Here is an 11094-nt window from a genome sequence, read left to right on the forward strand (position 1 = left end):
AAGAACGTATGCTGGAAGGTTCTACCCACTTGGTAGTGAGAGTTATTGGCCACCGGATCCATTTTCAATGGTTGAAAATAAAGCATTTATCCGTAAATTGAGAAAGAATGCATACTCGCGTATTCATAATGAAATGGATGTTCCACCGGGGAGATACACTCAAAAATGCTCATTTTGCAATTATGTTGGTCATGATAAACGCAAGTGTCCCTTACGACATGGTGGTCAAACTACATCTCGCGGTGGAAGTACCTCTCGTGGTGGAGGAAACTTTCGTGGTGGTAGATCTAGTGGTGGTGGCACATCTCGCGGTGGTGGTGGAAGATCAACTCAAGGACATTAATTGATGAATGTTTTTTAAGTTTTTTTCTTACTTTGATGATTGTATTTTAAAAAGTTTGGGCTTCTTATTAATAAACAAGTTTAAGTATTTTCATTTACTCAAGGTTATGAATGATGCAATTTAATTAAGGTTTTTTTTTTTTATTTTTTTTTTAATTTTTTATGAATGCTGTCATTTTGACTAACTTTTGATTAATTATTGATAAACAAGTTTACGTATTCGTAAAGAACTTCAAGCTAATGACACCGAGCCTTCAAACGAAAATGGCGTTCGAGCACTTTTCAACCACTAAAACGGCCATCCGAACTTTTGTGTATCCTTGATGTATTGATCCTACCTTATTAATCGCACAAAAATAAGTAATGTTCTATATAAAATATTGAAGTTTCGGGGTCCCGAAGCATGATTAATCTATGTTCAAAGTACGTTAAAAAGTGTAATGGAAGAAGGATTAACCAAAAGGGCAAAAAAAAAAAAAAGACAGGCACTATAGCAGTTAACGGAGCAGTCCCCGTTACCTGCTTTAGCGCAATAAATTATTGCGGTAAAGGCACTTCGGTAATATTTTTTTTGTTAGGATATTTTAGTTCAAAATGAATCTTTTGAGGGCATTTTGGTTTCGGACTCTCTTTCTCACCCCAATATTTTAAAACATAATACGGTAAAGAAATATGTATATAAAAAAGTACTAGCTCTCATAATGTTTTGCATCCAATTTGGGTATATATTCATATTTAACGTGCTCCCCTCTTGCCAGTCCTCCCATCCCACACCGTCAATAATAATAAATTGACACCACCGATTCAATTTAATGGCGGAGAATCAATCACAAATATAACGAAGCTCCTAAGATCTCCACGTGTCACCAACATAGACCCCACCTCCCATCTCTTCCACCTTCTATAGTTTTCTCCGCTTCCTCAAGATTCCTTCTCCGATCACCCCACCCCCCTCTTCCACTATCTATATATACACAAAAAATATATATCCCTCCGTTTACTTTTATTTATTTATTTAATATTTTAAAAATAAATTTTTAATTTATTTGTCACTTTTAACATATTAATTTTTTTTATATTTTACTCATAATATTAATTATTCATTTTAAATAATTTTTCAAATCCATTAAAAATATTCACGGTTAATATGAGTATCATAGTAAATTTTACACTTCATTTATTATTTTACAAAATTCACAATGGATAAATAAAAATTAATGGAGGGAGTACATACAAAAACATTATTTTTAAGGAAAGGGGTTATTCAACTAATCCAAATTTGTACCTAATTTATTTCCCCTTTTATTGTTTTTTTTTTAATATTATAGGTCACCCAATTCGACACCATAAACGGTCACTAATGCTTGCATGGGTTAGAGTATCTTAATAACGCGGATGTTTTGTGCAACGGGCTGTATTTTCTCTTGCTCTGACAATATATATACATACAAGTGTGTTTGTATTTGTATGTATCTGTTTGCAGAGCTAGGGTTTGATGAGTATTGAGATTTTATTAGCTGAGAGGTGCATAATAAATGAGGTGAATACTACCTTTCAGTCATTAATTAAAAACACCAATAATATTACTTATCACAGTTGATGATTAGTAGTAATAATTAGAAAATCAGCTATATTACCTGTACTGTATTTATGTCTATACTAAGGCGTAGAAAGGGCACAGAAAACAAGAAAATCTCGGATACAGAGCCAGATTATGAAGAATTTAAGGAAAAGAGTAATAAATTAGGTTCGAGGAAGTTAAGGTTAAGGAGGAGATGGAGTTGTGTGGATGGTTGTTGTTGGTTTATAGGTTGTATATGTTCAATATGGTGGTTTTTATTGTTTCTTTACAATGCAATGCCAGCATCATTCCCACAGTATGTAACGGAGGCGATAACGGGGCCGTTACCGGACCCACCGGGTGTTAAATTGGCGAAAGAAGGGTTAAGGGCTAAACATCCAGTGGTATTTGTACCTGGGATTGTTACTGGTGGGCTTGAATTGTGGGAAGGACATCAATGTGCTGATGGTTTGTTTAGAAAGAGGTTATGGGGTGGTACTTTTGGTGAATTGTATAAAAGGTACTAATACCTTTTTGCCTATTTTTGGTTTTTGGTCCATCAAATTTGTGTTCTTTTAGGTTTTGGAATGTTCTTTTTATGATGTTGTGGAGTTTGATTATACTACAAAGTGAATTTATTTGTGCATCAAATCTGGCAAGTGAAAATGGATTTTTTGAGTTGTACTTGAGTAAGGTGTTATTAGTTGTTGATGGGAAAGTTCCGAAAGCTGAAAAGATTCATTCTTTGTAAGTTCCGAAAGCTGAAAAGATTTGACTCTTTACTACTAGTATTTTTTTGGTTTTTTGTTTCTTTCTTTTCTAGTCCTTCAAATTTGTGTTCTTTAGCTTTTAGAATGTTCTGATGTAAGCTTTTTATGATGTTGTGGAGTTTGATTACACTAGTGATTTTGTTTGTGCATCAAATCTGGCAACTGAAATGGACTTTTTGAGTTGTGAGGGAAAATGCGTGTTCTTAGTTGTTAATGGGAAAAGTTCCGAAAGCTGAAAAGATTCATTCTTTACTATTGTTGGCTCTTATTTTTCTCTGTTTCCTTTACCTTTCTTTTTGTTTGGTTTTCACTCAAAAAGATAGTGGATCTTGGGCTGGTGGGATATATGGCATTTTTCCCTTTATGTTTCTTTCTTTTCTGGTCCTTCAAATTTGTGTTCTTTAGCTTTTAGAATGTTGTGATGTAAGCTTTATATGATGTTATGGAGTTTGATTACAATACAGAGTGAATTTGTTTGTGCATCAAATCTGGCAAGTGAAAATGGGTTTTTTGAGTTGTCAGGGAAAATACGTGAGTAAAGTGTTCTTAGTTGTTAATGGAAAGGTTTCAAAAGCTGAAAAGATTCATTCTTTACTATTGTTGGCTCTTATTTTTCTCTGTTTCCTTTATCTTTCCTTTTGTTTGGTTTTCACTCATAAACAACAACCAAAAATAGTTGATCCTGGTCTGGTGGGATATATGGCATTTATTCGAAAATTATCAAAAATAGATTGTGCAAACTTGTTTTTTGAGTTTCTCGAGTAGCTTTTGCTAACTCTGTTTCTGAAATTTTTCAAACAATCGCCATTAGGTAGAGTAGGCTAATGTGGAAACTAAAGTAAGGTTTGGTGGTAGGGGACTGAGTTATGCTTCCTTTTTATATATCTCCTCTTGAAACTACTTGTGAATTAAGATCAATTGACTTATGACTGAATCTTCTGCTTCTATATTTTTGCTTACAACACATAACAAATCGCTCTCTCTTTGTCCAAATAAAATGCAGACCCCTTTGCTGGGTGGAGCATATGTCACTTGATAATGAAACTGGATTGGATCCTTTTGGTATAAGGATTAGGCCTGTCTCTGGGCTTGTCGCAGCTGATTACTTTGCTCCAGGTTATTTTGTTTGGGCTGTTTTAATTGCCAATTTGGCTCGCATTGGATATGAGGAGAAAAACATGTATATGGCTGCCTATGATTGGAGGATCTCATTTCAGAACACTGAGGTACTGTAACTCTGAAAGTAGCACACATGCAGTTTTCTTTGCCGTTCTGGTGTTTCATAATTTACTGGAGGATGTTTCCTTCCAATAGCTAACCTGAGTTGCATGATATGTGCATCTGCACTTCTAGCGACTACCATTGCAAACTGATAACTCAGCATTTTTTTCTCAAAATCTGTAGGTGCGAGATCAAACTCTAAGTAGGATTAAAAGTAACATAGAACTCATGGTGGCTTCAAGTGGTGGGAAAAAGGCGGTTATAATTCCGCATTCAATGGGTGTTTTGTACTTCTTGCATTTCATGAAATGGGTAGAGGCGCCAGCTCCATTGGGTGGAGGAGGTGGATCTGATTGGTGTGCTAAACATTTAAAAGCTGTAATGAACATTGGAGGACCCTTTTTGGGTGTCCCAAAAGCAGTCTCAGGATTATTCTCAGCTGAAGCCAAGGATATTGCTGCTGCCAGGTTTCTTTCTCTTCAATGAATAGTTTGCTTTCTATTAAAATGATAGTAATTAGGTAGCGCTCCTTTCACTTTCTTCTTTTGAGATGTCTAATTGGAAGTTGGAACAGTGTATTTGTATTTAGAAATTCATAAATGTGTACAAATAGTAAATTTAGTACCCATTTATTGCACTTGAAGTCATCGTACTAAAATCCAGAACTCAAAGTTGAAATCCTGGCTCCACCTTTGCTCACTGAAAGATAAATTGTACATAACATGCAACTCTTATACTATGAACAAATTCCCGACACCAAGGTCTACTTTCTCCTTTTTAGGAGAAATAGCTTATCGTTATATTTTGGGATTCAGAAAGGATCTTTACCTTTTTCTTGATCAAAAGAATAAGGATCTTTACCTTTTCCTGTTGGTGATGTTTTTCTACCTGCTTAGGTAAATTATACCAATGAATAAAACTCATATGATGTAATTCAAGGGAGCATTTCTGTGCAGGCCTCCCAACCTTATGTCACAGTAACACACGGTCATACCTTCAGATGTCTAAAAATGGTCTAACAAGGAATATACTGTGTAAAAATCCACTTCAACCTCTCAGTTTTCTTATTAGGTTCTTCCTCATTCTATTTACTAGCTTCTTTCTTGATTCTTCCTTCATCTGAATCAATCACTGTTGTGGTTGTCTTTAGTCATAGTTGTAGAGGATGTTATTGGTCTTGACAGTGTCCTACTGCCTCTTAGGTTTTAATGAAGTCTTTGCTTTTTCTATTTCTCTCTTAGTTTAAATGGAGGGTGAAAGGGATAGAATGTACAAGAGATGGAAAATAAAATTTCTGCTCCAATAAGTAAAAAAGCTGCTAAAGCAATGTTTTAGATAATGTTTTCAGCATTCCTTTCCTCTCCTCCTCCTTGTTGATAGTCACCTGTGAAAAACTGAGATTGTATATCCTGATTTCGCTCCACTAAAGCAAGATGTACCACGATCTTGCTCCTACTGTTGAGAGCACAGAGAAGGAATGATGTTAATCGTTTTGTACCTCTTAAAAGAACTAGTTAATTTCCTCTATGAAACTATTTTGAAGCTCTGTTCTTTTGATCATCTTATCTATTCTCGTGAGTGTGTTTGCATCTTTTTCTCAAGGGAATGTATAGTGCACATGCAAAACAGTGATTGCATGCACAAGTAGCTTTTCTGCTGTGCGCAAGAGACGTTTTACCAGTGCTGTCTAACTTGGAGTTTCCGGCCTTTGTTTATCTGCAAGATGCATTCTTGATCTAATGTAGAAATTGCCTTTTCTGCAGGTCTATGGCCCCAAGATTTTTGGACAGTGAAATGTTCAACTTCCAAACTTTACAGCATGTAATGCGAATGACTCGTACATGGGATTCAACAATGTCAATGATACCTAAAGGCGGGGATACTATTTGGGGCGGACTGGATTGGTCCCCAGAAGAAGGCTATGAGTGTAACGAAAAGAAGCCAAAGAACAATAGCACCCAGACAGCCGAAAGTGACAGGACAAGAAAGTCAGTTAATGCTACTCGTGTGAAATACGGAAGAATAATATCGTTTGGGAAGCATGTAGCTGATTTACACTCATCAGAGATTGATAGGATTGACTTCAGAGTAATGTTCTTACTTGAACTTTGAAGTGCACTAACTAGTATTTCTGGGGTACAGTCTTATTTAAACTTTCATGTTCTTAAATTACATGATGGGCCATTAACACCAGTGTGAACTTGTTTAGACCCAAATCCTCATGTGCCGACCAAAAAAGTACCTATAGGCTGTCACAAACGTGTTAAATATACAAATAATCTTTTTTGTATAAGCTTCCCATATGTAGTGAATATGTATCCTTCGCTCTACTGTTTTTTTTTTTTTTTTTTTGATGAAAGTATCCTTCGCTCTACCTTCTAATGTAGTGGATGAAAAAGGCCTGGTGACATGAGGCACAAATGGAATAAGAAGAGAACATCTTCTCTTTCATATAAGTCCCAAGTTGGAAAGTGTTGTGATACCTTATCCGGAAAAAAAACGAAGGTTGGAATGTTTTGTGATGATTCTTATTCCATACTCTTGTTAATGCTTAAATTGTGAACTGGTTGCTCAGGTCTGTTGATCTTTTAGAATTAAAAGGCAGTTAATTAAGAAAAAAGGCCATTTCTTTTTCTGTAGGAAGCTTGCAGGAAGTCTGGTTGATGGATCTTTCTTTTGGTGTATAATATTTGCTTAATTATCTTGAAAGACAGGTCATAGTTGTTTTCCTTACTGTAAGCATCTCTAAGTTCTTTCAAGTTAACATGGATTTTCAGAATTTTCACTGTTTTATGTGAACCTCTCCTGCAGCAGTGTGTGTTCTGTATCCCTCTGTAGATTCCTAAGAAATCCACATGTGAACCTTTTTGTTGTTATTGCCTTTGCAGTGTCTTTTTCTTCTTTGACGTGTCCAATATCCACCGAAGCTCAAAATCTCCCCTATATAACAATCGAGTAGTCTCAAAGCAGCAATAAAACATCTATTGATGTAGGCAATGATTCCTCACTTGTTCTTGCATCATGTCTTATAAATGATTGTGTGGGTCATTTTTTTCACTTCTTTGATAAGTAATTGTACGATTTCCAATCCAAAGGGAAAAAACAAAATAAAGAAGTCAATAGCACTTTAACATGTTTAAAAGCAGATTTTAAAGTACTATTGGTGGTTAGTTATTAAATCAGTGCCACATTTTTGTAGTTTGAGATCCATAGACTAGTGGAGTTCATTCCTCAAGTCTACAAGGAGTTGTTGGATAGGATATCTCCTGGTAGTACTTTTTTCTTCTAATAAGAAGGACATCTCCTGGTAGTCTCTCACTGGTGGATGAAGTATTTTTCTGCTTGGTGTTGTTATAGGAAGATCAGGGTAGGAAGATAGGAAGAACAGGATAGTCGTTTGTCTTCCAGTGTGAAATTGGTGATTTGATCAGCTCTTAGAAAACATAAGCAATTAAATGAGTCATTAGAGTTACTTACATGTTAAGTACACTGCTATCTCTGTCTTATTAAAACTCTCTACTGGTACAAGATTATTCGGATCTTGAACCTGGAGGGGCTAGAGTTACACATGGTATTGCCAATTGTCATGAATTAATAGTTATTCCAATACTCCATTCCATTTTGAGGTACTCCAGTATCCACAAAGCAGTTTCTCATGTTTCTGGATATGCTTACACTAGTTTGTCTGAGTTTACTACTGTTTGTTTAAACTTCCAAATGGAGAGGTTATCAGAATACAATTTCAGATGTTGCATTTCTACTTGCTGGTTTTAGCTTTCTTCCACAAAAGAAAAAGTAAGTAATAAATTGCCCCCTCTATTGTTTGGTTCTCTCCAGGATGCTCTTAAAGGTAAAAGTCATGCCAACTCCACTTGCCGTGATGTGTGGACTGAGTACCATGATATGGGTATCGGAGGTATCAAAGCTGTTGCAGATTACAAAGTTTACACAGCTGGATCTGTTTTGGATCTTCTTCATTTTGTTGCACCAAAGTTGATGAAGCGTGGTAGTGCTCATTTTTCGTATGGAATTGCTTATGATCTGGATGACAAAAAATATGAACACTACAAATATTGGTCAAATCCCTTGGAAACAAAGTAAGCTTCTATGTTGTTCTATAAAAGTATTATTTGATCCATGTCCAAAGGCCAGCACTTCTCTTTATCTTCTCGACTCTTAGCCCATCTACAGTAAATATCAAGACACAACTGAGTACAACATGGAAATTAAAGGTGAAATTTCAGGGTTTTAGGGGCTGCAAACATCTTCTTGGAGTATGGTTCATCTTGTTAACTTCTACTACTAGTTTCCATACCAAAGTTCCAGTTTGCCAGTTAATGTTTATTTCTGCCTTCCCATGAAATTGTTCATAGCAGATTTTGCAAAATATGATCCTCCATCTTTCTTGACTTGGTTAAATATGTGTTACAGCAATCTGTTTGGCATATTTATAGCTAGTTCTCACTCTTATGTTCTATTTACAGATTGCCCAATGCACCAGAGATGGAAATCTTCTCAATGTATGGAGTTGGAATTCCAACTGAAAGAGCATATGTATACAAACTAAGTCCTGCGGGAGATTGCTATATTCCTTTCCAGATAGATTCTTCGGCCGAGGGTGGAAATGAAAGTCCTTGCTTGAAAGGCGGTGTCTTTCATGTTGATGGGGATGAGACTGTACCTATTTTAAGTGCAGGTTACATGTGTGCGAAAGGGTGGAAAGGAAAGACCCGATTCAATCCATCAGGCATCCGTACATTTGTAAGAGAGTACAATCACGCCCCTCCAGCTAATCTTTTAGAGGGCAGGGGAACACAAAGTGGTGCTCACGTCGATATAATGGGAAATTTTGCACTGATTGAAGATATCATTAGAGTAGCTGCTGGGGCTAGTGGAGAAGACTTGGAAGGAGATCAAGTGCACTCGGGTATTTTCAAGTGGTCTGAAAGGATTAAACTGAAGCTTTAGACTTCATATGGTGAGATTTACGCCATGTTGACTGGTGCTATCTGTTTCTTAATTCCTTTTTGTTGTTATGATTAGGAAAGTAAGGTAAAAGATAGACCTTTAGGCCCCGATAAAGGGACCCATTTTATGACTTCACTGGTTAATAGGTTGCATGAAAAGTTGTTCACTTCAACTTTTGTAGCTTAGAGATACATATCTTCAATTAGCACATGAAGGTTGCACTTTCGCGACTGAAGGAATTGATGTCAGCTAAAGATAGTTGCTTGCTATACTGTATCCTAGATTGGTAAAACTTAGACAGCTACTTTTTTATGCAGAATTTCATGTGTTCAATCAATTGCTTTGGGGAGCTGCTGGTGCTCCGCTATACGTTTGGCTTCTCGTATCCCGGCTGAAACATCAAACGAGGCCGAAACATCTATCGTTTGAACGAGAAGATCCTGGGAAACCTGAAGCTGCTTACTTCAGTGTCCTTCCAGTGTATATGTTGCAGGAAGCATGTATGTTTGGCTGCCGTTAGGTTGCATAGCTTCATATTCCTCGAAATTTCGAACATTCATTGATTTTTTCTTGTAATTATATCCGCTTCATAGCATAGTGTAGACACTAATAGTGGAGCAGCCAAGAACTGCATTTATCCGTTCTATTATATGTTAGCTTGATTTATCAAGAATGTAACTTATTTTCCTTCTTAACAGCACAGCAGGAGGAAGAAGTGTGTTTCTTTTGCTTTGGAACCTACAAAGTTCTACTGTAAATTGTTATCATAGAATTAAGTGGGTGAAAAATAGGTTAATACCTTTGAGGTGTTAAGTAAATGTGGTGGCTTTGTGCAAAAAATATACAAATCTCGACCTGTTTTATTTTTGGGCAAACTACATAAATGACAAAGATTTGGGCTTAACTCAAGCCACATAGCATATATTTCACTAATTACATTTTATAGCAACAATCAGGATCCATGCGCGTGTATACAAATTCTGATTTGTATACAATAATTTTTTTTCCTGTTTTTTCACTGTATTCATGAAAAATGACTATATGTATTCATAAATTGACTTGTTGTATTCATAAATACAGCGAGTAACAAATGAATACATAAAAACATATATACACAAAAAAGTAACAAAATCATATTTTCCGGTATTGTATACAACAAATACAAGGCATACAACATAGATACACCAAAAAATTAACATTGTATACAACATAGGTACACCAAAATATTAATGAATACACTCAAATATTGAATACAAGAAATAAAATTGACTGTATTCATTTGTATACACTTCAAATTCGTTGTATTAATTTGTATACAACAAAAGATCTTCAAAAAACGCGAAAAATATTGTATACCAGTGTATCACTGTATGTATACACAGATCTGGAAAAATTTCCGGTCAGATCTGAAAATTCCTGGTATGTCTACGACAAATACACGCGAAAAAAAGTTGTATACAAGGTAAACACAACAAAAAAATAGCAAAAAATCCGGACTGAGCTTTTCCGGCGTAGATCTGAGCTTTTTTCGGCGTAGATTTGAGTTTTTTTTTTCTTTTTGCTTCCAACAATGCTTAGATCCGTCGGCTACGGCGGTGGTGGTGGAGGCTACGGTGGTGGAAGACGTGAAGGTGGCGGCGGTGGATACAGTGGAAGATGTGAAGGAGGCGGTGGTTGACTACGACCTGGACTTGACGGAGCACTAACGTATGGAGTTGAACATGAACTGTCAATATCGTCGAAAAACATGCCGGATTCCGTCGTGGAAACGGGTTCGGGTTCCGGTGTGGTGGTGGAGGAGTTAAAGATGAACTAGACGTTAGAGAGAGAGAGAGAGAGAGAGAGAGAGAGAGAGAGAGGTAGCGATGGTGGTGAAGGGGCACGACATTTCGCCGGAGCTCCGGCGGTCGGTGGTGGCCGGCGGCGGAGCAGTGGGGAGAAGAGGGGGGATAGAGATGGGAGGGTTGGGTTGGAAGTGAATAGTATGATGGGTATTCTAATTTGTGTGTGTATATATATATAGTTACTAAATATCAATACTATCCAAATGTTTGCTATGAGAAGTAATTAAGTTAAACTATAGCTACTAAATGTCAATACCACTATATATTTGTTGTGTCATGTAGTTATCCCTTTATTTTTTAGTTAGTTGGGTTTAATTGCCTCCACGGGATTGACTTGAGAAGAATTCAAACTTTATCTAACAGAAAGTCGGTGATTCCAGAATTTAGT

The 11094-nt window shown here is 36.4% G+C and overlaps 1 protein-coding gene across 3 annotated transcripts; it reads left to right on the forward strand.

Annotated features, from left to right (window-relative positions):
- Positions 1-1097: 1097 nt before the first annotated feature.
- LOC132616596 (phospholipid:diacylglycerol acyltransferase 1-like) lies at positions 1098-9662 on the forward strand. 3 transcript variants are annotated; one of them, XM_060331120.1, is made up of 7 exons: positions 1098-2423; positions 3677-3899; positions 4078-4361; positions 5658-5982; positions 7732-7991; positions 8379-8872; positions 9180-9662. In XM_060331120.1, exons 1-6 carry the CDS (start codon positions 1993-1995, stop codon positions 8860-8862), a joined length of 2007 nt encoding a protein of 668 aa, XP_060187103.1. In that variant the 5' UTR covers positions 1098-1992; the 3' UTR covers positions 8863-8872; positions 9180-9662. The 3 variants fall into 3 exon arrangements, with proteins under 3 accessions (XP_060187103.1, XP_060187105.1, XP_060187104.1); XM_060331122.1 differs by having other exon boundaries at positions 1099-1882; XM_060331121.1 differs by lacking the exon at positions 1098-2423 and adding an exon at positions 2445-2650.
- The last annotated feature ends 1432 nt before the right edge of the window (positions 9663-11094 follow it).

Source organism: Lycium barbarum, chromosome 11, assembly GCF_019175385.1.
Source record: "Lycium barbarum isolate Lr01 chromosome 11, ASM1917538v2, whole genome shotgun sequence".
Taxonomy (NCBI): Eukaryota; Viridiplantae; Streptophyta; class Magnoliopsida; order Solanales; family Solanaceae; genus Lycium; species Lycium barbarum.

What these genes read in the sequence shown, in the direction of transcription:
- LOC132616596 (XM_060331120.1), top strand. Translation starts at nt 1,993, where the DNA reads ATGTCTATACTAAGGCGTAGAAAGGGCACAGAAAACAAGAAAATCTCG. An exon ending in TTTGGTGAATTGTATAAAAG is followed by an intron (nt 2,424 to 3,676) that starts GTACTAATACCT and finishes AATAAAATGCAG; the next exon opens with ACCCCTTTGCTGGGTGGAGC. An exon ending in AAGGATATTGCTGCTGCCAG is followed by an intron (nt 4,362 to 5,657) that starts GTTTCTTTCTCT and finishes CCTTTTCTGCAG; the next exon opens with GTCTATGGCCCCAAGATTTT.